This window comes from Hippichthys cyanospilos, chromosome 10, assembly GCF_059441005.1.
Source record: "Hippichthys cyanospilos isolate Australia breed blue-spotted pipefish chromosome 10, RoL_Hcya_1.0, whole genome shotgun sequence".
Classification (NCBI taxonomy): domain Eukaryota; kingdom Metazoa; phylum Chordata; class Actinopteri; order Syngnathiformes; family Syngnathidae; genus Hippichthys; species Hippichthys cyanospilos.
This window is the reverse complement of record NC_142378.1, coordinates 8,934,923-8,962,015: the sequence shown is the minus strand read 5'-3', so window position 1 is coordinate 8,962,015 and position 27,093 is coordinate 8,934,923. Positions and strand designations below refer to the sequence as shown.

General features: G+C 38.1%; 2 protein-coding genes across 5 annotated transcripts in view; one reads left to right on the top strand and one right to left on the bottom strand.

Annotated features, from left to right (window-relative positions):
* ttll7 (tubulin tyrosine ligase-like family, member 7) overlaps window positions 1-12,968 on the bottom strand; it is a 70,479-nt gene extending 57,511 nt beyond the window's left edge. For all 3 annotated transcript variants that reach the window (XR_015867034.1, XM_088426261.1, XM_088426262.1), the window contains exons 1-6: window positions 12,758-12,968; window positions 5,702-6,052; window positions 5,302-5,433; window positions 3,269-3,390; window positions 2,120-2,187; window positions 1,298-1,456 (exon numbers count right to left, since the gene is read on the bottom strand). Coding sequence is in view for 2 of the 3 variants with exons in the window: in XM_088426261.1 (XP_088282387.1) it covers window positions 1,298-1,456; window positions 2,120-2,187; window positions 3,269-3,390; window positions 5,302-5,433; window positions 5,702-5,726 (506 nt within the window). In the remaining variant the exon portion in view is untranslated. The remainder of the gene's footprint in view (window positions 1-1,297; window positions 1,457-2,119; window positions 2,188-3,268; window positions 3,391-5,301; window positions 5,434-5,701; window positions 6,053-12,757) is intronic.
* Window positions 12,969-14,862: 1,894 nt separating this feature from the next.
* Window positions 14,863-25,442, top strand: prkacba (protein kinase, cAMP-dependent, catalytic, beta a). Of its 2 annotated transcripts, none has more exons than XM_088426160.1 (10): window positions 14,863-15,203; window positions 21,526-21,587; window positions 21,772-21,900; window positions 22,658-22,756; window positions 22,887-22,969; window positions 23,216-23,342; window positions 23,433-23,528; window positions 23,922-24,044; window positions 24,153-24,317; window positions 24,422-25,442. In XM_088426160.1, exons 1-10 carry the CDS (start codon window positions 15,158-15,160, stop codon window positions 24,545-24,547), a joined length of 1,056 nt encoding a protein of 351 aa, XP_088282286.1. In that variant the 5' UTR covers window positions 14,863-15,157; the 3' UTR covers window positions 24,548-25,442. The 2 variants fall into 2 exon arrangements, with proteins under 2 accessions (XP_088282286.1, XP_088282285.1); XM_088426159.1 differs by lacking the exon at window positions 14,863-15,203 and adding an exon at window positions 18,551-18,886.
* The last annotated feature ends 1,651 nt before the right edge of the window (window positions 25,443-27,093 follow it).

The window sequence follows — 27,093 nt, the reverse complement described above, 5'->3', positions numbered from 1 at the left end:
CACTTCAACATCCCCATCTATTGGTTCTTATGATAAATGCAAGTACTGTACAAAATCTTACATGCAATTACTGCCTAAAAATGTTTAGTCGTCTTTTGAGTTTTAGCATGTACGCTAATAATTTTCAGAATCTGCATATTTAGCGTTAGGACTAGAAACAACACTGGATATAAACTGGATATTTCACTAGAATTAGTAACATGAAAATGTTATGTCAGTGAGAATCAAAGTGGGGGGTCTACAAACCACAGCCTGCAAGCATGCTAAATAATTTGTGCAGCAAATAATTATTGAAAAAAAGCTTGGTATGCTGTTGTTTTTTTGACAATATCAAGAGAATTCCTGGCTTTTTACCTTTACCTCGATTTGTCAAACATATCACTGGCGTCGGACCGGACGGAATCCTCATATCCCAGATTCATCACTTTTCACAAGACCACAAAAAAACCAGCAAGTTTGTTCCACCATTAGCTTGCCGTCATGACAGAGAGTAAGCCATTTTCAACACAGGTTGGTCAATCATTGTGTAAAATAATGCCAAAATGTGACTTATGAGGTTTCGGCCCGATGTGAGCAATATGACTAAAATTGTATTTTGAAATACAACAATAGAACTCACATTTAAAGAAAAGTATATTTAATTCTCTAAATACTTCATGACTTTCCCTGTCAGAATTGGTAAAAAACAAAACAAAAACAAAAAAAAACATGGAACTTTGACATGTTCTGTATTTAAACTCCTGGGATTTCGCGCATGAAAAATGCATTTACTTCACCAGTCTACCCATCTCATATTAAGTGATGCTTTTGAGTTCCTCCACATCCTGGTTCATTTTCCAGTCTGCCTAGCATGTACTGATGGTACCTCATAAAGGAATCCAATATTCATATGCACACACCTTCAGGGGAGGAGGTACAATAACTGCCAGGGACGAGTGTGTGTGTTTTGTGTTCAGGTGTATGTGTGTGTGTCATCAAGCCACGATAAGCTCTGATTTATGGTGATTGTGACCATGGAGGACAAAGAAACCAACAATGAGATTTAGCACACCCTCTCAGCCCACATAATCAATCTGAGCCTGGCCATTATGCTATTTCCATGCCAGGGTCAAACACCCCTCTGTGTCTTGTTTTCTTGTGCTTGTCCTTTATTTGCTCCCCCTTTCAACTTTCTCTCTCAGCCATGCTGCACTTGGCTATCTTCTTAAATCTTAAATCTTTCCTTTTGCTGCCTCACCGTCTCACAATCGGTGTATTTTCGATTGTTCTGTAGCACTTGTTTCAGCCTCTGACCTACCCGTGACCCATGGCTCCATTGGCCGGTTTGACAATAAACGTCTTCTGCTTGCGTTTCCGCCGCAGCTCCTTGACGTAATTCTGGAACTGTGTGTACTCAGCGGGGAAGATCCATGTTTTGGGTACAAAGCTGTATTCTTGGGATTGGCACTTGGTCATTCTGAGGAAACAAAAGTTTATAAAAATTCAATATAAATAATTAAAAAAAAAAAAAAACTTTAGTTGTACATTATTACCACAGAAATAATTTCCCACCACTGCACCTTTCTTCAGATCGTTGAGTAGATTTTTTTTAAATCTACTAAGGTTGAAAATGAGTTGAAGAAGATAAGAGTAACTATTCATTATGTATTAGCTCCTCTACACATGATTTTTTAAAAGTTTACCTATGCTAACCAGTTAGCAATCACAATTAGCATTAGCCCATTAGTGATTACCATTTAAGGTCAACAAACACAAACTACCATTTAGTTCACACATAATGTGATATGTAATTTACTTACATATGTAGATAAAGTCACTCAAATATGATGCTTCAACAACTTTTGGTGAGTAAACTTAAAATGTTATAGATCTACAGGATGACAACAGTTCAATCCTGAAAAAAAAAGATTCTTATTTTCTTGAATTACTTTCTATGGACACAAATTGAACAAATTAGAAGGCAATCAGCTTCGCTACACGTGACTCATTCATCTTCAGTTGTAGTAATTGTATTCCAAATATATTTGATTTTTTTTTTTTTTTTCTCACTAGGCTCTTGATTTCACTGATATGTAACAAGTACATGTTAAATGCTGAGGCTTGGAAAGAAGAAACTTACTTTGACATGTTTCTTGCTAAGCAGTCTTTGCGGCAAATTTCACCCATACCCGGAAAATGGTTAATTCTCTGCAGAAGGACAGACAGACATAATTATGTTGTTAAGGCCATTACACAACTCAATTCTGCCCCGCCCCTTCCAGAAAATGAGCACATTAGAGGCAGCAACCTGAAGTGAGCTTACAATGTTCTGACATTTATGCCCAATTACGAACTTAAAACAAAAAGGTGACGCCAAGACCTTTCGCGACCCTTATTTAGTTTACAATGTTTTTCAGACTTTAAAGATTGGGGAGGGAAGAGGCAAGGAAAAAAGATCAATCTCAGCTCTGAGGGACCGAGGTAATTGGTTCTGCATCGTAAGCTCCTGCAGTGACAGCTGAATGAATTGCTTTAAATGTGCCAAAAGTGGGGGTGGGGGGGGTGCAAAAATAATCTTTGGGTTTTTTGTATTCTTTGACCAAATGAGCCTGAACAGGGGCGTTAATTAGGTTCATATGAACTTAAACTTGACAGCAAACTCCCATTGTACATTGCTTGGGAGGAGGAGGGGAGGACACAATAACAATGCAGAGTATAGAAAGGATATGTAATTATTATCCCAAAGAGACAGATGTAATTAGGCACTGGGAAGAAATTGCGCAATTATGCCAATCCTGCAGAACGACACAGTTTGCGAGAGGAAATCAAAACCAATTGTTGAGGGCCCTCAACGTTTTTAACTGAGAAATGATCATGTGACAACACAGCATAAGAAGGCACGAGTGATCATTTACAACATATTTTAAATTATGTAGGATGAATGAACCACACACAAAACTACATTAACTTACGGTAATTGTAATTCACATAACTTACTTTGGGGCTATCTTTTAAAGGAATGCCTTCCATTGTTTTCATCTAAAGAACACCGGTGAGGAATCCTCCCTCAACTTACAACTGTTAGTAATTGTAAAGGCAGCTTAGTAGGTCTTAAGGTTTTGTTTGTACTATGTAAAGCAGTACTGTATGATAGCCTTTACAGTGTTATTTGCCCTCCAACTTTATTAAACAATGAAATTTGATACATATTTTTTCAAGTAACATCTTCAGCCCAGTGGCTCACAGCCCCCAAGATGTGCTGAGTTGACAAGGTAGCCATGCAGAGTACCTGATAATTCCTGAGCTCAGCAATTTTCTCATGCTGTACAGCAGAGTCGTTCCAGATGAGATTGGCGGTCTCGTCATCATCTCGTGCTTTCAGAAAGTTCATCTCTTTGATGACTATGCGAACTGGTAGGAAGAAAAATGCATTTTAGGTCAAAAAATTTTGATAGCCCAAAATTTGGTGAATCCTCGCTTAAAGTAATCTTAACAATTCATGAAATGGTTGCAAATAACCTGATAGTAATGACTCCCAACAAATATCTATAAATTGAACTGGTTCCATTCAAACCCCTCTAGACACCCAATTGTATGAGAGATAGGTGGCGTCATGGCGAGCTCATTTAGACATTAATCCAGCAACTATTCATTATTCAGTGAGTAATGAAAAATTCAGATGCCCAAACAAAATGGCATTTTAATTAATTTCTTGAATCTCAACGCAAACCTGAAACCAGCTTGCCTAATGTTGCATGATCGCTCTTGAATGGAAGAAGCGTTTCCGATGTGACTTCATCAATCTGTTCACGCTGGTGGATGTTAACTGTGTTTTGATAACTTGAACAGGGATGATTTACATTGCGGCAGGTCTGCGCTGACAGTTACCATTAAGTTCCAGAAGATTCGAGCTATAATCAGTTTTGTTTCAGCCACCTCAAGGCCTATACATTCACCTGTTACGAAAAATCCAACACCACCTTTGAAATTTTGCCCATTTTCATCCCAAAAATATTTACAAAAGTAAATGGCGATTCTTACCCATCTCTTTAGCCTGGAGTCTAAATTTATCCTGGACATATTGCATAGCTCTTCGCTCAAAAGGGCCAGAGTGAGGATCTCATCACAGCAAGTAAAATGATTCACAGCTTGAATCCCATTTACATGCAGGATTCCAACTGCCCCTGATTTCTCCTACACTGCTGCTGACTCCTTAGTTTCAAAGGTTGTAGTTCACCCCTGAGAGCTTTGACGCCATGCAATATAGCCAGCATGTTAGGAGTGCTTACTGCGCTCTTTTAGCCTGTCTCAAAAAACACTGACTGCCACGTTAGATTACTTCAATAAAGATTTTTTTTTTTTTTTTGCTAGGATTGCTTCCGCACAAGCAGTTTCACCAGGCTGAAACTCATATAACTTTAGAGATGTTAAATGCCACCGTTTCAGCAGGCTTGACAGTTAGTAGGCCAATTTGATTGAGTCCAGCTTTGCTATACATTAATCCCTCGCTACTTCACGCCTCACCTATCACGCCCCCAGTGCATCAGATTTTTTTTTATTTTTGGGAGGGGGGGGGGGGGGGGGCTATATTGTGGAAGAATGCACTTTGAAGGTTTCCTGCATGGTAGACAGATGAGGTAAATATAAATGCACTTGCCAAGAACATTCCTCAGACGTCGAACTACTCCAGTACACACATTTACTTAAATCTTGCATTATTAAACTTTATACTGTAAGTGTACTGTTATCCCTTCCCATCCGGCGAAATCAGGCTTACGTTGCTGTAGTCTCACGGAGAGACGCGGTTATATAAGTGGCGTCCAGAAGTCTAAAGTGAAGCCTGTAGCTAACCAAACAGGATAACAATTAGAGTTTACACTTGAAATTCCAATTTATGACAAAAGAAATTTACAACTTGCTGTTGTTGTGCTAATCTCCTGCTCTCTCTCTGCGTATAACAGCATGTGTGTTTTATGATCAGGATCAGCACTTCTCTCTTGGTCTATCAAACAAGCAGGAGTTAGGGCAGGAATAGATTAAAACTCCTGCCCTCATTGGGCGATGGTCAAGCCAGGAGCCAATCACATGTCTTGTAGGACACTCACACACCCTTTCAGGAGGGCGATGGGCCCTTATACAAGACACGTGATTGGCTCCCTGGGGGTGGCTACTTTGCAGTTTTTCACTTATCGCGGGGGTTCCAGTCCCTATTAACCGCGAAAAATGAGGGATCACTGTAATTGTACATATTTGTGATCTGTGTTTTCATGCTCAACATCATTTGTGGAAATTAGAATTTTTCGGCGGAAATCTTTGACATACCAATCTCATATTTGGTGCCAGCAACATTGGCACTGATGATGCCCTTCTTCTTTTTGATGCGCACCTTCCTCTTGCCATGGCCCTGGTAGGAGCTCACAGATGGCAACTTCACGGGGGATGTGCCTCGATCCTCTAGAGGTAGAAGAACACGTCAGTACAAGCCTGCACAATGTTGTCGCAGCGTGCAAAGAAAAGTGGGGAGGGCGCCTTATTTCTGTAGGGACTTGTATAGTCTGGAGTAGTCTAACCACATCTAGTATGTGCGTTGCACTATGGGGAAAAGGAATTAATAAAATAAGTCAGACGCAAACAAAGGAAGCCTGTACAGAACAGAAGGGTTAGGAATGGATAGCGGAGTATGAAATAGTTTGCATGTTTCAGTCCGTCGTATTTGACTAACCTCTGTCGATAGGAAGCGAGGGCATCTCCAGTGCTGGAGGTGTGAGGAGGGATGCCAAGCTTTCTGCCGAACAAGGCAGGCAGGCCCCGCAGGGTACTCACGGTACCCTCCGAGGACACTCTCACACCAGATAGTAGTCACGGTCTTGGGTTCCGTAGACAGTATGGCTCAAAACAAGTCCGCAGATCATCTGACCATCTTACAGGTGCCTTCCAGCAGGGTGAAGAGCGGCACCAGTTTGAGCGAGAGTTTAAGGAGGGTAGCAGTTGTGGGGAAGACTAATGGAAAGGGGTTGTGGGGATGGGGAATGGTAAATGGTTGGGGGAGACTTGAAAAGCTACAGAGGCCCAGCTTATTTACAGCCCCATGTGGAAAAGACAGTGAATGGGGGTGTACACAGAGATGGACAGGAATGTATGTAGAAGAGAAGCACAAAAACGATAGTCAAAGAGCAGAAACATTTGTTATTCGCAGCCTCTCTAAGGTTACATCAGTTTATCTAAACTGAAATTTACAAAGGCATTTTTTTGAAGGGCGGTGGGGGTAAATTAAATAGTTTAGAGATATTTTAGTATTTGATCGTCTCTAGTAAATATTAGATGCATATGAATATGAATATGAATCAATAACGCGATATGAAATCCACCTCTTTTTATCCATCACGGGGGGTCATTTTGCCACTACATGTTGACTGAAAATGACATCACAGTTGCTCAGGGCCCAGGTAACGACAGTAATCAATTATGCCATGGACTGAAAATGACAGTATAATCCCCTTTATAGTCATATAGGTTTGTCAATTCACTTCTTATTTTGAAATGTGTTAAAATAGGCCCTTTAATTCCAAAACATTTAATTTTGTTTTCATGAAAACTTAACAAATGTGCTCATTCCTGACAATGTATTACTGTAGCTCTATTACTGTGGAAATAAAACCATCTAAAGCTGCGCGACGACTACTCGACTAAATGGTATTCTGTGAAAGCCTAATGCAAATTTGTGTCTCATGCTTGTGCCAGTTGGATTTCACTGTATGGCTAAGAGGTCATCTCATTCAAGCAGATGGCACTTTCACAGTAGTTTGTAAAATGGATGCTTCAGGCAATGAACAATGTGAGGAATTAACACCAGTCAGCATGCCAAATTCTGTTATTCTTTGGCTCTGGCCTGCAAGTGGGCTGACAAGCCATTCTTTTTTTCTCTCAGTTATCACCCATTGTTGATATGTTCTATCACTTAATTATTCTGCTGGCTCAGAAAACAGTGTGACTTGTGCTCCTGCTGTTGGTCCAAATTGTCCTATTTCCAAAGACAAGACAAGCACAGTCTCCTAAACTGTCCACAGGTGCAAACCTGATTGCACTTATGCATAATATTTATGTAGAGTTTCACAATGATAAATTAATATTGTGTTAAATGTGGTGTCAAAAATAGAAAATAGAAAAAAATGATACTACAGAGTCCATTTAGCAAGGCATTAATATCTTTCTTTTGTTAGCGCACAATTGCCAAGAGCAGTTCATTTAAAACCAAAGGGCCTATGAAATGGTAAATAGGAAACGAAAGAAAACAAACACAACGCATTCCTGCTGGAAAAAAAGGTCTTAATACATAAATAAGTCATGTTTGTCATCTTGATTTGTACCACGATATCAAGAAATATTGTCTCGTGAAATAAAAATCTTCATGTTTCTCCATTACGAATGAATTATACTCAAGCCCTATTAACGTTTCATAACAACATTGAACATATAAAACATTTTCATCAAACAATAACAAATTCAGTCGACATGTTTTATCTAACACAGAACAGATCAGCTCCATTTACAGAAGACAATTGTCCTTTTTGTGCGTTTCATACCGAGACCAACAGTGCTCTCTAGCGGTCAGATTGCGCCTCTTGCAACTGTTGTCCTGTCAACATAACAGACCATTCTCATACATTTACTCACATCAAAGAATATCCACGAATACTCACACACTGAACCCATCGATGCAATGAGCATTCACTGAACAAATTAAAATAGGAAAACAATCAAAGTCTATGACTCCATTACTCAGTAGTTTTATGTTTTTCTATTGGTCTTTTTGACTGAGTGGAGCATTGATTCCAGTGAAGACAAGAGGCTAGAATGAGTTCATCAGAGAGCAAAACAACAACAGTCCCAGTGATGAAGAGCGGCAAGCTGTGCTGTTGACAAGAACACCCACCCACCTCCTAGCACTATCCAGTCTGATCAGCAGGGAAGAAACATTGTCTCAAGAAAACCCCCGGACATCAGGAACAGGCTTAATGTGACAGCCGCATAATATGACAAAACTTAGATAACAAACTACTGAAGCATACACTCTTCACTTAGTTACTGTACCAGAGGAATATCCTAAAAATGCCTTAGTCGAAGAATAGAGTAGCAGTATTATTTATGTTCTCCGATAGGCCAAAGAAATAGTCACTCAGTCAAAAAGATCAACTCTTATGAATCATTCCCACAAGGTGCATGACAAACCAAAAATGTGGTGGCGCAATATTAATCCCATCTCTGCCCTTCCTATCTGGAGTTTGCATGATCTCGCTGCGCTTCTCTAGTTTTTTTCGGGTACTCCGGCTTCTTCCCCCAATGCAACATGCATGTTAAATTAAATAAGTCTCTTAACTGCCCTTAGCAGTGAATGTATCAGTGGGTGTTTATCTACAGCAGTTGTTCTCAAATGGGGTTATGTGTACTCTGGGAGTATGTGAAAGCACTTCAAGGGATACATGACATTCGAGTATTAAGTTGCTTCATGTTCCATTTAATTTGCTCTTGATTTGAAAAGAATAATGCACCATACCTAGACGTAATAATGGATGAACTTTAAAGCTATCATCAGTTTTTATAGTTTGTAAAATTCTGTCAAGGATATGCAGGACTCGGATGTGTAATATCAATGCAAGTTTTGTCTGAGTCTAGTCTTAAATTGAAGTAATTAAAATGTATCCCAGAAAATAGTATGATAATCAGGCACTGTATGTAAATTGAGTTATATTCATTTGGATGCTAAAGATTTGGGAATATACTCTGTGGAAAGAGAAAACAAGATGACATTGCCCGCGTATTCAGCGTGTTTCGTTTTTTTTTTTTTTTAATTGCATGACCAGCTTCACCACATGTACAGCACTTTGTATGCAACATATGCCGTTTTAAAGTGCTATATTAAAGAAGTTGAGTAGGGTGAAACGTAGGGATTGTTATTTTTTTGGTGGTTTGACCTGGCCTCCAGAATCTAATATGAGTTAATATTGACTGATGAAAGATTAATATTCTGACCTGGCACGACACGTGGTTTGCTTAAGAGAAGATGTATTGCAAAAGTGATCACCTAATAGCACTACAACTCTTGGACAGCACACATTTCAGTAAGTTCAGCAAATTATTTCCCAATGCTGAATTCTAAAGTACAGCTAAAATCTGATGTACAATCACTCAGAGTAGCATACTGGTAACACCCTGTCTCTGCTGCAGTTGATGATGTCACAGGAGCCGAAACTTTGTCACTGCTCAAAATTATCATCACAACTCCAATGACAGCAACTGAGTCAGAGAAAATTTTTAACACTAAAAAGGATCAAGACATTTACAAGAAACTCAATGAGCCAGCAGAGATTAAATGCACTGTATTTTGTTCATTGAAAATAAAGTCATTCATGGATTATTGGACTTTACAAATGGGTTTTGGACAAGTTTGACAAGTGCCCAGATGAAAGATTGATATGCATCCTTTCTATTCAAGAAGTGAACAACTCTAGTGAGTGATCCTTTTATTTGTAATCTTTTAAAGCTTTTATTCATAGTTAATTTGTAAAGCTATCAATAAAAATGATTGTGTTTGTGAATTGAAATAGAATTTATCGTGTATGTTTTGTTGCTTGTGCCCGCTCCGATGGCCCACTCAACTTTTCATGCTAGAGACGCCACTGCTGAGTAATATCACACAGCATGTTGCGTCCAACGTGGTAAAAGGAATGACTGAGCCACTACTACAGTAAAGATGTGTAGAGAATGCAGTAACTCAATTCCAACAAAGGAGGGCGCTAACGGTTTAAAATTCTGGATTCTAATCTTCTGGATTCTGACCTCATCCACATTCTCTGCTTCTGCTCAAAAGCGTCATTGTTTGGCGCTATCTCCTCATGTTGCCATAAGCATCTTTCCCAGTTTGGGCCATGGGCCAATGACATATCAATTACAAATAAATGTTTGTCTTACAGGGTGTTGTAATGCCAAGTTGCCTGTTTTGCATGATGTGAATACAATCCAATTGTGTACTGCTGCACCACAATGATTCTTTTTATTTAAGGCAATACAGGCATGCATGTCTGGAGGTTAGAAGCTTCATCAAAGTTTAACAAAATCAAATCAGCTTGCTGAACATAGCTTGTTCATATATGTTTATAAATATGTGTAACTGTCAAAAGCAGCTCCTGAAGGCATCGCAAGAATCTTGACAAAGTGGCACTGGGAAGCAGTCACCTCTCTCACCAGCGCCATACTAGTATCTTCAACAATGAAACATCCCTGAGGGATTTGTTTTATGTTTTTCTCTTCTCACGTGAAATTACTTCCTGGCAGTGACTTTTCAACAAGAGACACAAAAAGGAGGCTTCGGGGAAACATCACTTAGCTTTGTGTTCTGCTGCAAAAAATCCCCTGATATTCACTAGTTTACTGGACCTCAGTGTGTGTGTGGTGAATAGCTTATTCAAAAGGCAATGGGAGTGAATAAACTAAACCCTGTAAAGGCCATAAATCAGGCATCTGTCTGAATATTTCTAAAACCAAATAGGAGAACGTATGATGCATACACCAGAAACTATACAAACCCTCATAAAAGATTGAGTTTAAGGATTAATGATTTTGATGTGGCTTTTTTCAATTTATATTTCAAAAAAAGAGCATAACTCAACAAAGAATAGTATGATCTTTCCAGTACTTGCCCAGCATCACCAGAAGCATCACATTTCGAGTATAAGTCTTGTCACCTGTTTTTAGGGTTGGGTCATGTAACGTTCCCAAGTTACTCTGTGGCTACTTGTTTCCTCAGCTTTGAGCACATGTGATGTGACTGTCATTTTCAGTCAACAGCAAGTCGCAAAATATGTTAATTTGACATGAAAAATAATAGTTATCGAATAATAACTATCTTAAAGCTGAAAATGATTAAATATGTTTAGTATCCCTTTAATATGTTTTTAAATTGGGTTAACATTATTTTAACACATTTTAATGATTACTGTAAAAGTTTTATAAGCAATTTTGTTTGACTTTGGAGGAGATCATTTTATTTGCGTGATTATTATGTTATGTTATATTATGTTACTATCAATCAGTAGCAGATTTAATAACTGGATTAAAACTAACTGTATTGCATATGCTTGACTCAATGCAAATAAAATTATTTCAGACAAGTGTAGATATTGAATTGTATAAATATTGTTTATTATATCAGCAAATGTGTGAAATTGCTGGTATTTTTTGTTAATACATGGGATTAAACAGCTTTAAGATACTTAACCAATTCCCATGAGACTTTGCATAGAAACCTGGGCTAAATCGTACAGATCTGGTTAAAGGTCAACAAACTGGCTTTTCCTTGCTTTCACTGTGAGTAATACAGGTATATTAAAAACAAAGTTACAACAAATGCTAGAAGTTGACATATTTGTTTTCTTTTTTTTTAATGCCCATGACGATAATAACCTTCCGATCAAAAATAAAATACTGGGTTCCTGACTCATCTTGCAAAAAGAGAGAACCGATGCATTGTACTTGCTTTATGCCTTCTTCCACAAACAAGAAGAAACAAGTGTGGGAGCTCTCAGCCCACAGGGCACTAAAATACGCCAACTGACACCTGAATTCAAAGCTAATCCTGTGCAATGCAGTGGAATAAGAAAAATTGACGTAATTCAAGTTTGTTTTATTTTACAAAGGCAAGTCGCGTCTCTTCACTCAACAACAAAACTGAATGTTGACACAGTATGTCAGGCTCAGGTAACGGTCCGTCATGGCTCACCTATTTTCTGGGGTTAGTCATGTGATATTCACCTTAGGCACTGTGATGTCATTTTCATCAACACAGAAAAAATAGACAAGGCAAGTCTTGTCTTAAGGTGCCGTAATGGCAAACTCCATCAGAGTATATGCTGTAGGCACAATAATTTCATAAATCTTACATTATAGCGGATGCACAACCCCAGCACCTGTACGGCAGTATGAGGCTACATTACTGTAAAACTCGTGCCTACCACATATAACTTGAAAAAAAAAAAACACTGCATAGATAGATATATGTTTTACCCCGCCAGAAACTTGGAACGTTCTGCATTTAGTAAATAAAAGCTGATTTTCTGAGAGAACGCAGATATTATACAGCAAAATCAACCTATACAAAAGGAAAAATAATGCAATCCAGAAACAGGTTGCCAGACTTTATATTGACATGCACATTGTATGTGTCGTATAAACACATCATCCTGTGAATATTTTAAATCTAGATATAAGGGGCTTACTAGCTTCCTGCTAATCTTGCAGGTCACTTTAAGGGTCCTCGCCAAGCAAGCTAAAGGCTAAGCTAACGAGAACACTGATGGGGGTTGTGCCTTTCACAGCTACTACTGAGGGCCGTGCCCTTTACAGTCTTTAAAATTAGACACAAAGAAATGTTTTGTGTCATTTTCTATACATAGGCGAACTGAGTCTCTCCCAATGCGATGTCACGCATCCTGAGCAGGTGCACGGAGAATTACTATAGTTGTAAGCATGGTTAGAGCTATTTATTTCCGGTCTGGTTGGGGGTTCTTGTTGTGAGAATTAGGTAGTGTTGCTATCAAACAGCATAGCTTTATAGGCTAAAATGAGGCGGCATTGTTTTCATTTAGGGACGCCACAACATTCAAATTAGTAAATAAACGAGGCGCATGTTTCAGGAGATTGAAAAAAAGACAATGAGGATGAACATTTTGTCTGGTTTTAAAATATTCATGGGGAACGATTGGGGGACGAAGTAGCTCGTTACCTTGTTAATTCCAGTCACTGGCGAGCGCCGCTCCTTAGCTTGGTTGCGTCCCAGCGAAGGCGCACTGGTCCAGACAACCCACCCAGGACGGAGATTATTCTCAACGCTGCATCAGCGTTTACGTTGTGTAGAAAAACACAAAATACTGATTGACGTGCACACGGTGAAAAACAAAAAACAAAAGCAAATCTGTGTCTTGAAGTCCGGTGGTGTGCAATGAGCGCTGGAGCGAATCCATGGACGAAACCATTCACGATGAGAATGGAGGTGAAGCTATGAATTGCTGAAGTTTGGAAATCACAATTTAGGTTTCCCTGGTCAGCACAAAACTTGCCTAATAGTTGAACAATAACACAGAAAAAACACACGAGCCTTTCCGAGTGTGTTAGTTCCAAATTAGTCGCGTAAGGTAATTGATCGTAGGGAGTGTCGTTGCGGCTCTTCCTCATAGCTAGCTAAATGCAAACACTGGAAGCTACCTAGCAACAGTGTCGCTGACCGTGGTGCTAAAAATCAACCCTGCTGTCATGGGCGCCTCCTGCACAGAGGTCATTGACGTGTCATTCACATCTTAAATCATCTTCTATATGCATCCATCGTTAGATTAACTTACATAAATGTTGTGCTACTGCCCCTTGCACCAGCCAGGCATAAAATGTATTCCATAATTTAGGTATGTCACCGACAAAAATGTTAACATGTTATCATCAGCAAAATCGCAACTAAAACGAGCTCGAAAAAAAAGCAAACCGATTAAATGCTGTCAATATGTTAAGATTTAAAGAAGCTATGATGATTTAAATATTTTAAAAAGCGGACAAAATACCGCCTTGTTTCTAATTCAAAAGAATAGAACGGGTTGTGATCAGGTGTTTGAAGAAAAATACCCGGATGACGGATATCTCCCCCTGCGACTCCCGACCACGCCCATGGTCACGGTCCGGTCGACATAAATTTGGGCACCGTGATTTTTTTTTCGGCATCGTACAAATTGGATGTAGCCTCGTCAGCATCTCCTCAAATTGTTCAACATTAGGGGGCATATGTCGCTATAAAAAGCAAAATAAGCTTTCAACACATTTTGTGCGTTATAAATGAGTAATATGCCGTGCCAGCGACAAACTATACTGAATAAAAATCATCAAATCCAAAGCGTAGCGACAGAGGGTGTTGCGCCATACGTCATACCTAAAAATGGACGCAGAAAACACATTTTGAATCAACCAAAGCGCATTTTCTCAGAGGAGCTTAAACGTACCTGGAGTGACGTAACAACGCGTAAATGGCGTCACGAAAAATAGCGTAAATGCGTAAATGTCACACTCAAGAATTTTGAGGTATGTAATGTACATATTTATCTACGATAGTTCTTTTACTACAGTTATTTTTTTATTAAAATTATTTACTTATATTTTCTATTGATTTTTGTTTTATTATTTCATTATTAAATGAAATACATTAATTCATTTTTGAAACTACTTAATAAAGTTTCCGTAAAATATATTTAGTCATCTTCAATTGACTATATACTGTAATTGGCTAATTTACTGTAACGTATTTATGAATGACATTAGATTACTTTGTTATCGAAGTGTTTTACATATACATCTTAACCAGAAAAATGTTTCATCTCTAAAGCATATTTCCGAATTCATTGTCTGTAATGCCTCATGTGTGGACATAATTATACTTTTGGTTACAGTCTGATTTTTATTTTTTTCGTGCGTCACAATTTAAACGTCACTTGTAAATTGTCAACACGGTACATTAGTAATAAGTGTGCCTGTCTCAGTCCAAATGCCAGCTCCATCCTTCCCTTCCCTAACCTTTTGAATGTACCCCCCCCCCCCCCCCCCCCATTTGTTTGAATGTGTTTACTTGTGTTATTTTAAATAACTAAATCGTCTATAGGTCTGAATGCGATTGTAAGAATGAATGCCTATATATTGTGCTAAACTGATCTCTAGCTCAAGTCACCATTGTGTGCATATTAGTTAGGTGATAATAGTTGCAGAAGCCTTGAAAAGTACATTAAGAATTTTGACTCAACTTGAAAGCACCGTTTCACCCATCTAGTAGGTTCACACGGATATTCCCACGCATCATGAACGCAGCATACAACGACAGCAGGCAGAGGTGAAAAGTCTGGATCATGTTTTCGTGCCAGCGAAGGCCTGCTTGAACGCAAACGGACATTTTAGACAACAACTGTTCGCAGAGGACATCGGTCTCTCGTTGACAACGACGGAAAATTGATGGTGCGGTTCGCTGGCCCGGTTGACATCTGTTAGCTAGCTAACGGAGGAGGAGGAGCTGCTAGCTCGCTAACTATCGCTAGTCACAGCGCCACCGCCACCATCGTCGCTCGTAGCCAGCTGTGCATCGCCCCGTCTTCACACGATGGGGAACGCGGCTACTGCCAAGAAAGGCAACGAGCAAGAAAGCGGTAAGCATCCTCAACTTTGCACCGTGTGTCATTTTAGTTGCTGTTTAGGCATTTTTCTGTGTGACCGTGCTTGCAGTGCTGTAATGTAATGTGTGCGTCGAGCAGCGTTCAGTCGTTTTCTTATCCTGTGTTAGCTGATGATGCACTGCTCTTATCATTACCGCCCAGGACTGAATAATGTTTTTGTAGGGCATTGAAAAGTTCAATTATAGACGTTATTTACACTTCACTAATACGAAAATACCGGGTGGCCAGTCTACTTATTATCATTTATTACGATATTGTGCACCATAAAGGTGCATTCAAGGAGTACAGTACAACTGCGTGGAACACCGTAATCGTTGTTTGTCTCACTGCAAAATGCATGATTGCAAAATGAGTTGCCCAATTTTAATCTTGTGATTTTTTTTGCTTCTCTGAATGTTACAATGTCACAAACACTATGCCAGCGGTCACCAAGCTTTTTGAAACTGAGCTACTTCTTTCTTAATGCTAAGGAAAATCAGTTTGCCATACACTATTTTACAACATAGAAAACATTCATATGCAACATTGTACTTCTTTAGATCTCTTTTTTGGGTTTTGAAATGATCACTTCAAAAGCCTTCCTAGGAATTCACAATGTTCTTTCACCTGTGAACATTTTTTCTACTTTTAGTGGATTGACATCAGCTGCTGCTGTACTAAAGTATATCACATGTTGCATATTGTAAGAAAATAACTAAAAACAACTATTAAAAAAAAATAAATTCTAATTATATACAATGAAGATGTAAGGGGCCTGTCACGTTCACTGAACAATAAGCATTCCAAAATAACCAATCACAAGATGGGGCATTATGTTCATAATCTCTTTATGTACTGCATATACTTGTATGCTATTTATAAATTATCTACAAAAATATTTAGCTAATATTATCAGTATAAAATAAAAGTTTTTTTCAGTAAAACATTTTTGTTTATTTGCCATTGCCCAAAACTAACAGAGATGCTTGGGTTAAAACATTAGTGACCTCAAGAAGGCATTCAAGAACTGGCCAGACGAAAGGAAAGTTCACTCAGGTAAAACAAAAACAACTTGAGACAGCAGTAATGGATGCAAAAAGTTACTAACAAAAATACTGCATTGCTATTGAATTATTTTAGAGCATAGCACAAATACTGCAAATAAATGTTTGATGCTATAGCAAACAATCACACTCAAATAAAAGATGTAATGTTGCCAAACAAAACACTCATACAACATATACTTTGCAGAACCCATCATTTAAATTATTGATCGCTCTATAAATTATGATATTACACCCGATCACTGATTTTGTATAAAATCCCAAATATCGCTTGACTATTATCAACCCATTAAGATTGATCTAAAGTCAATTAAATAAATAACCAAACAGTCCTCATCTCTATTCAAAATACACCATATTGCAGGTTCCTTTGCATACAAGAGGTGCGGGATTTTTAGAAAAGGCACCATAATGGTGACCACTCCCCTATCCTTGCATAATGATGATCATGTAAACTCCAAACAAGAAGGCAGAAAACCACATTTTAACCTCCGACTTCAGATCTTTTAGACGGATATGGTAAGTATGTGATCACTGTTCCCAGTGAACCCAAAATTCATACAGTGGTAGGAAATGAAGCTACAAGAAATGTTATTTTTGTGCATTTTTTTTATAGTAGGCATAATTGAAAAGCTATGCTATATATAAAAAAAGATTTTTGCAACCAATTAAGTAAGATTGATTCATTTCTGACGGCACACCTGAAGATATTACACAATGCATTAGTGTGTCATAAAACTTATTTGTGATTCTGTAGTTGTTCCTGTTTCAGGCAATCATAATGAGTGACCTTTGCAAAGATGCACAAGTTAGCAAAAGGGCTATCATCACATTTTTAATGTTTATTGTAATTTCTAATATAATCCACTGAACTAGACCAGAAAGTCTACCCAGATAGCACTGATCTTGATCTTCTTTCTGACTGAAAGTAATCCATTCAGTTTCCCGGGCTTCTTTTTGAAAACACCAGTAGTTCCTGTTCAGCAGCATTGGCTGTTACGTGTAATGCTACTGTTATGCAAACAGCACACTCCATCAAACTTTGTTTACATTAATATCAAGGCCAACAGTGCAAGAGTGTTCTGAAAAGACTTGGCTCAAGGACAGGCTCTCGAAATGTGTGTTGCCGAATGATTAAGTATCATGTTAGTCAACTTTTCCTTTTTAGTTCAGTTTTAAACTGAGGTTTTTTTTTTTGGTTTTTTTTATGGCTGATGAACCACAGAAGGTATATTCTTTCAATGGAGTGTGGTCGGGGTTAGCAGCTTAGCATAAATTAGCAATTGTCTGTTTGGAGACTGTTTTTGCAAAATTGTGAAAAGTTTATCACATAACCTGAGCCCCCTATCAGGCAAGCAACTATATTTGATAACTCAAGTGGCAAAAATAGCCTTCCATGTGATATAAATGGATTAAATGGAGTATTTTTCCATCAGTGTCTGAGGAATTAAACTTTGAAACTACATTTGTAGTGGTATCTTATTGACTTTATTCAGAAACTTCACAAGCTATACCGTGTTACATCACCTGTTTGATTTCTTGCTCGTTTGCTGGAATGTAGTGTCACTTATGACAATACACATCTGAATAAAACTTCACTAAGTAGAGGAAGTCACTATAACACGAATTGGTGATTAGTTGTTTCATCTTGCTGTCACTTAGTTTTTTATTTGAAAAGAAAATGAACTGTTCCTCTCACGACATCAAAATTTCTTGATACTGCAGAAACCCTGTTAAAATGTCTCCTTCCCCCTGTAGTACCTTCACGAACCCCCAGAGGTACTATTTGCTAATCACTGATGTAGTGGATCCATGTGTTGGATTTCTCACATCCAATGTATGAAGACAAATAATTATAATGGCATTTCTCAATCAATAGCTCTGACAGTGATCAAACTCTCCGTTGTCACAATAATTCAAATAATTCAAAATGCATTTTCTTATTGGAAACAATGCACATGTACTATAAATAAGCATTTCCCATTTCAAACTTTTACCATCACTGTTTCTGGAAAAAAAAGTTGGATGTAAGACTTTATTCAAACTTTGAATGCCAAAATGTCATTACCATTATGTCATAAGTGAAGATTTATTGAAAACTTTGCAACTCACAGGATTTTTATGAAGATTTGTATGTCTTTACCATTATGCCTGCTTAAAAAAACCAATCCTTTTTTTTCAACCACGGATCATGTATGTTGCATGACACTGTCCATGATAGCAATTGAACAAGGTTTATGTGGGACAATATGCATTGCAAATGCAATGTAAAGGACACAGTGTAGCAAAAAAAAACATGCAGTGGGATGGTCACTGAAACTAAAGCGGAGTGCTTCAACAGGAAGTTTAGCTTTATGTGGTTAGCCAAGTGTTGCAGAGTACTTGACTTGATACAGGAAGCTGCTATTTCTCATCAGATCCCCTGTCTAGAACATGTATTTTGCCTGTAAGGCTTTTCTTACTGCGTATAGAAAAACAATCTCTAAATGGCTCTAAATCAGTCGTTCGCCAGCCGCTTTTTTCACAGATGTCGTAAAGGTAGTCAAGAGCAGAGAGGACAAGAAAGTGAGGTGCCACACATCTCTGAGTTCACCATCATGTGGGATAAGTTAAGTAAGTGCTCCGCAGCTTGCATGTCAGATGAATCTTTTACAACGGTTCAAGGTGCGAGCTGTTTTGTCCCAGCTTTCTTGCTTGTGAAGGAAGGAAAAATTATTTACGAAACATAAATGCGTAGAACTTCCCTCTTAAACGTTCAATGGCTGTTAAGTTTTAACAACCAACAGAAATCAAGTTTCTAGATGAATTCTTAACTCATTCACTGCCATTGGTGGCTACGGACGTCAAAGATTCATTTTAACTGAGCTGGCAGTGCAGGAGCTAAAGTCATTGGTTTTTTTTGTTTTGTTTTTTTAGGAAAGTTAACTAGTGATTGACTGTTTTTACATATTACAGTGTTAGCAATAAGAGTTGGTGATGTTGCAAATATAGTGGACTCCCGCATACTAGCTATTCTGCACCTGCAGATTCATGTCCAACTGCCATAAATATTTAACTCTTTCAGTGCCACAGATGAGAATACTCATCTTTTAAAATTGCAATAACAATAATAAATAATAACATTCTTGTTAAATATGCTTTTTTTATATAGGCTAGCTGACATCATTGACTAATGCTTATCTAATATAAGTCAATTGTGCACTGTAGTGATAACTGTGTTTCCACACATACAACACAGATATAACATACATGCAATTCTAAGTAAGGAATGGAAATCAAGCTTTCAAATTTTACCACCCATATTTACATAGACATAGCACACAATATTCTGTCGGCCTTGAAAGATGAGTGAAAATGCTAAATATACTGGCCCTCTAGAGGCTTCCCTTTCTGATAATGCTTGGCACTGAAAGAGTTCAACAATGACACACATTTAGGCATCCAGTGTGTACAACACCACAGTGGATTTGAAAGGAAACAACCAAGGTGTGCTTTAGGTGCAGACTGAGTTTTAATTTGAATTTAGATTAAAAACGCCTAGAGTTTGATTCAAGGATTCAGTATTCATTCGGAATCTGGTGAGGTCCTCTCACAATGTAAAGTGCAAAGAGCTGGCACTGGCAGCAAAGTTGAAAACTCAAAACAATCCTATTAGAGAGATAGAAAGACAGTAAGGTGTGGCCAAATTATCTGTTAGGTGCATTCTTAAAAAGACTGGTGAGTTCAGCAACACCAAAGGCCTCTGGTCCAGTGTGGTGGATGGCAAATGACAGACAAATGATAAATCATTTGCCTCATCTAGAAAAATGCAGTTAACTTCACCTAATAGAATACAGAGGCTTCACATCAAGGTGTATACCATCAGTAACCCTCTAAAACAGGAAGGCCACATCAGAGTTTGACAGGAAACATTTGTTAGAGCCTGTACAGTTCCATAACAACTTCTTATGGACAGAGACAAAGATCAACTTGTATCAGAATGCTGGAAAGAGTAAAGTACAATGAAGGGAACAAACTGCATTTTAACAGACATGTGAGAGGACTGACATAGATATGTTTCACTTATATGTTCAGTCAGCCATGCATGCTATTTAGATTATGATAGCCATAATAGGGTACCTCGATAACAGTGTGCTGTCACAAGTAACCAGTACCTTAAAATGAGGCTGGTATCGGCGGGGATCAAAAGTTGCATACTCAGTCATACATCCTAAATTTTAATGTTAGTATTCAATATTACTGTCTTACTGTTGTTTTCATCTGTTTTTTTCTGTAACTAAACATGTGTTGTAAATGTCTGCTCTTTTCTTCAGTCGCTATGTTTTTCCAAAGTAATCTCACAAAAGCATGACCTTATCCAACACAGCTATTAAACACTTTATTGGTAGAAATGTCCAACTACTGTAACGTGAACATAATGAAGCGAGAAGTTTTTGCACATTATAGAAAATACTCTTGACCTTATTCTATACTTACTTACATACTTGTTCCCAGGGACCTTTGGGAAAAATAGCCATTCCTGATTGTGACAGTCAGTAGATTTCCTGTGTATGCTGTCTTCTCTCATATACTATATGCCATTCTGTTTGGTGTTACATTGAATCCGCTTTGAATCACAAATGCTGCTGTTTCTGACACTTCACCAATGTTTTCTCCTTCTCTTTTTCTTCTTCATCATTTCCATCCATGTGGCTCAATGTTCCTGAAAATCCCATGACGATCTTGTAGAGACTTTTGGTATGCGCTCTTTTTTGAGAGATCCTCAGTCACAGAGTGAATGCTTGGTTCAACTTAACCCTGTAGATAAGTTGTCGTGCAGCCTCTTTATTGGCAGTCCTTCTGTGACTCTGGATGGCTCACGTCTGATGTGACCTTTCATAATGTTCCTTCAAATGCCTGCATTGTGGTCTCTGCTACTCTCTGCATTTTGTCTCTTTGTCCCAGCCTGCCCATTGTTATATTATTAACTCTCACCTATTTCCCAAAGAGATGCAGAACAGCTTCATTTTAAATTCGGCTCGTCTTGTCAAGACTACCAAAGCTTTTTGCATCTTAAATTTCCTGTTGAGCTGCTGTGTGGTTTTGCTCAGGAGGGTTTTGTTTTTTTTTCCTGTTTTGTCAAGTAGTCATTCCTCCTCAGTACTTGAAATGTGCCTGACCTTAAAATGCACTTTACCCTAAATGTTGTTTGATATTAACGAACACGCTGTGTGGTTGTCTAATGGATTTTTTTTTCTGCTGTCTTTTTGTAGTGAAAGAGTTCTTAGCCAAAGCCAAAGAAGATTTTTTAAGAAAATGGGAGTGTCCACCACAGGTACGTTATCGTTTAATCCGCTCTACATTACTCTTGCATCAGCAGTCTTTGAATATAGCTTGCGAGATATATCTACTTCCTGTTGTGCAAATGTTATTTCATTTACCCATCAGTTCATACATGACTAATACTTAGTTTGAATTGGACCGTATCATCTCATTGCACTGACTGAATGTTTCCTCAGAGCACAACGTGCCTCGACGACTTCGATAGGTTCAAGACTCTGGGAACTGGCTCATTTGGCCGAGTATTGCTTGTAAAGCATAAAGGAACAAACCAGTTCTATGCCATGAAGGTCCTGGACAAACAAAAAGTGGGTGAAATTATTATTAAAGACAACATTTACAGGATCCTAATGTTGTTTTGTTTTTTTTTTGTTTTTTTTTTCTGGTGAAAGGAGATATTGCTTCACATTGTTATCAAAATGTAGTGTTGTGGAATTTATTAGAGTTTATGTTCTGTTAAATTTCTGTGATTGTTCTGTTACTTTAATACAGTGCTTCTCAATCAGATTTTGCCAAGCGACTCCAAGGAATGAATTAAAAAAAAATAGCCAAGTGCATCAAAGTGCCTGGGAAAAAAAAGACGAAAATTCGTATTTTATTGGAATTACACTTTACATGGCAAAAATAGAGCCTTTTCCCTGGGGTTATCCACATTCCCCCGCTGATATCACCCCCCCCCTCAGGGGGGTCTCGCCCCACTATTTGAGAAGCACTGCCTCATTAAAAGCACACAAGCATTATTGTGTCATTGAAAGTTTTAAAGTTATTCGGCGTTTCAATGCAACGCTTTTTATTGTACTTTTGTGTTAGTGCAACATTTTTAATCCATCCTTCCATTTTCTGTAGCCGCTTATCACCACTAGGGTTGCTGGCGTTTTACAGGAAAGTGTGTTCCAATTGAACAATACTAAAACAATAAAACAAAGCTTGAACTACTGTTTGAAAGCACTTACATCATCCTTGACTTTGGCCATAGAAAAGGTGTATGAACTGAAAAAGCAACTCTAAAAGCAAGTTTTAGATATGACGTAAGGCAGTGTGTGAATTTGCCTCTTGGTGTGGCAGGTGGTGAAATTGAAACAAATAGAACACACGTTGAATGAAAAGAGAATACTGCAGGCCGTCTCCTTCCCCTTCCTCGTCAGGTTGGAGTACGCTTTCAAGGTGGGTTCTGACCTCTATTTTCAAGTCTTTATGTGTTTATTTAATCCCATTGTCTGTTGAAGTAATGAATCTTTAAAAAAAAAAAGAAAGAAAGAAATTTCAGATTTTTTTTTTTAAATCTGTTCTACAGGACAACTCAAACCTCTACATGGTAATGGAATACGTGCCAGGTGGGGAGATGTTTTCACACCTCAGACGCATTGGAAGGTTCAGGTATGTGCTACATAACTTTGAAGATACTGCATCAATGGTTGATCACTGTGGGTGTGGGTGTACTTTTTTTCATTTTAACATTCTTGAGAATATTTCAACAAATGTAAGCTTTTCAACTAAAATGAAAAAATAATAAAATGCCTTCTTTTTCTTCACATTGATAACATACCATCACAAGTGCATTCCAAAGACATAATTAGTGTCCTACTAGAGACTCACCCAACTATCTGCCATTCCTTCTCTTAGTGAACACCATGCACGATTTTATGCAGCTCAGATTGTGCTCACTTTTGAGTACCTCCACTCCTTAGACCTCATCTACAGGGACCTCAAGCCTGAAAACCTGCTCATTGATCAACATGGGTACATTCAGGTACACCATGCAGCAAACAAAACATCTGGATATTTAATGATTTTGCATACTCGCCGTAACTCGACCGTTTTTCTGTTGTTCCGCCTTAAGGTCACAGACTTTGGCTTTGCCAAAAGAGTAAAAGGCAGAACCTGGACATTGTGTGGAACTCCTGAGTACCTGGCTCCAGAGATTATTCTCAGCAAAGTAAATTGTATTGATTCTTTTAGTTGTTAAATTTGAAAACAAACAAGTCCTGAAGTTTAAAAGATTAGCATTCAGTGGCCTCACATTTTCAGAAATAAACTTTCATGTTTGTAAAAAAAAAAAAAAAAAGTAATGTGCTATTAAGCACAGTTTGAATTTAAATATAAAATGTTGATCATCAAAAACTTAAAAAACTGTTCGTTCATAAATTAAATTGTGTTATTTGGTTTTCTTTGTTTCTAATCTTTTTTCACCAAGAAAAAGAATATATTTTTTATTTTTATCTGAATACTTGAAATGAATTTTCTTAAAGAAATTATGGGCGAATAAGTGACATTCATCACCCAAAATACCAAGGTTGTTCTATGAGCGATTATTTTCTTCCTCTTCCAGGGCTATAACAAAGCTGTGGACTGGTGGGCACTCGGAGTCCTTATCTATGAGATGGCAGCTGGTTATCCTCCATTTTTTGCCGATCAGCCCATTCAGATCTATGAGAAGATCGTGTCTGGAAAGGTGCAAGCATTGAATGTCACTTCAGCTTGACTGTATTGCCGAAACAATAACAAAAATGTTTTGTATCTGTTTGACATTTAGAGGTGCTATGTACGTTTGCTCTTGTAGGTACGATTTCCTTCACACTTTAGTTCCGACCTGAAGGATCTGCTGAGAAATCTGCTTCAGGTTGACTTGACAAAGAGATTTGGCAATCTCAAAAATGGCGTTAATGACATCAAAAATCACAAGTGGTTCTCCACTACAGATTGGATTGCTATATATGAAAGAAAGGTAAGAAAGGCAAATTATTTTCACCTTTTTTTTTTACAAAGCTGAAAAATTTGTATTATATTCTACAGCGTTGTCTTGTTATTTAACGTAAACTTTTCTCTTAGGTTGAAGCCCCCTTCTTACCCAAGTGTAGAGGACCAGGAGACACAAGCAACTTTGATGACTACGAAGAGGAGGACATTCGTGTCTCACAAACGGAAAAGTGCGCAAAAGAGTTTGCTGAATTCTAGCCAGTGGATCAGAGTCCCAGCAGGGCTCACATATTTTGGGATATTTGCACTCTCCTAGGGGTTAAGGCAGAACTGTGGCGTACGTGTCCAAAACAAATGCTCTGTTCTTTTGTTACACACGGCTGAATGAGGTCCTTTATGCCATGGTCTTATGTGCTGTTCACAACACAAGCCCTCAAACAGGTATAATATGCAGACACAATCCCCGTGTTCTAACACAAAAATATGAGATCACCTACTCAATGTTAGTCCCCTTTTTTTTTTAATCTTTAAACGTATGTCCGACAGTTTTGGCAATTTCAGTTAAAATCATTCCTAAGTGTCACCAGTGATGAGACATGGTAGCATCTGATATTGCACGTATGTCTTATTCTTTCAAACTTTGTTATTCAGCGTCTTGTTTGCTTGTGTAAAAAGGTTGTGGGAAATGTTTTATTAGTGTTTTTTGTTAAGTTCCAAGTGAGCAGAGTTGACACTGAAAGTCGAATTGACAACGCCATCATTACTCATCATTCACTATAGAGGGAGGAGCTACCAATATCTTACCATTCCCTAAATTAACTCATTCACTCCAAGATTACAATCTACTGGACTGCCAGTGAATAAACTAACTCATATACTCATATCAACATGGAAATATGTCAAAAATTCATTTTAACTGGCCTGGCAGTGAAGGAGTTAATCAAAGAAATGTAAACATATTGAACATTTTACATGAACATCGGACAGTGGTCCACACATGCAGAATTTCTGAGCATATGATTTTCAGCTGGCGCTAACAATTAAAGTGCTTCAGTCACTATGGGTTCCGGTCGCAACTTGTCCACTTGACTTTTGTTGGCATGGGTAATGTACATTGTTGCCGACTGTCAAAATAAATCAAGTTTCAACTTTACATAGACTTGGAATGTTAATGCTAAAAAAAAAAGAAAAAACTGGAAAAAAAGCTCGCAACTATACAATGTGCTTCCCATATTTTATGTGCCTTTGTACAGAAAACTATATTTAAAAAAGAGAAAGAAAGAGATGCATATATGCTACTCACGAAAGGTTAAGAAAATTTAGCTTTCGGGAGAAATTTGGGGCTAAACCTGAAATGCATTATAACCTTTACAGGTTAACCTAAAAGTTACAAAGTTTGAACAGTCTTATTAAGTGTACCATTTAAATACAAATTTATTTGAACCTGAAAATGCTTTGATAGATTCATGGCTCCAACACCAGTTTTTTTGTTTTGTTTTTTATTCTGCACTTACGCTCTTTGCTACAGAACAGCAAGTTGTGCAAATTGAACTAAAATGTGACGACACACAAGTCCATTCAAAAATTTCAAGGTCAAATTAAGTACACCTAAAAAGGCTGATCAATTTTTGGTTATTTCTGAAATTTCACCCGAAGGCTAAGTATCCCTCCCTTTCTATGAGTCCATTGACATGACTTAAATGAATTTTAGCATGCTGTTTATCAACTTGCGCTGGAGAAAATCAGGCTGAAGTCAGTTCCTTGCATACTGCATGGCTGTGTGTTACATCAAGGTTATTACACCACAGCATTGTTAACTGCGATGGCAACCATTTTTTTTTTGTTTGTTCTCAAGTCAAATCAGTACCACAATAGTGACTGGCTGTGTGGATGGCTCAAGGCAGCACTTTTATTTTTTTTGTAAGAACAATCCAAGCCGTGAAAAGCTCCCAATGCATTTAGCCGTTTGTTGTAGCTTTGACCATTATACAGAAGCACATTTATGGCCACATGACTGGCTCATTTTGAGCTGAAAACTCATTTTATACATTGTGTTTTCTCGGTAATAAAATTGGAGATTTTAATATTAAGTTTTTCACCATAATTTTTACCCAAAGAGGTGTGTGTGTGTGTGTGTGTGTGTGTAGCGGGGGGGGGGGGGGGGGGGGGGGGGGTGCTTGCTCTTTTAAAATCTTGAAAGATATACTTGATTTTGGACAGCTAACATTATATGGTACATGCCAGAGTGTGTTTTTGGTATTATTTATTGTCATTCATTTAACACCCCCAATTAACCCCTTTAAGCATATAAATGTGAATACAATACACTTTTATGGGAGTGAGCTGTTACCGGATGGCCAAATTCTATTCGAGGAGGCAAGTCAAAGTTTCTGACATAATTTTTCTTTTGCACTGGTCATATTTTAAGCAGATGGATGGGCATTGAAGTATTAATATGAAGCAGACTTTTGCCATTGATGTTCTTTTAGTGCATTATTTGTAGCGTTGTGACAACCATATCCAGTCCTATGACGACGTCCTTGAATTTGTACCTCAGACCAGATGTGATATTTAGTGACTGAAATTGAATGGTATATTTTAAGGTACAGTTTACCTTTAACGGTAAGAGAGGGGACAAAAATAAGGGAGGATTTGATTTTATGGGCATCCGGAAATATTCCAAGCATGGAATTTTTCTGAATGTTAGTGAATGACCTGAATGCTAACTTTGCTTTAGCTGCACATTCACAAGAAATAATCTCACCTACCATTTTTGCTTTGACTGTTTTCTGGTATGTCATATC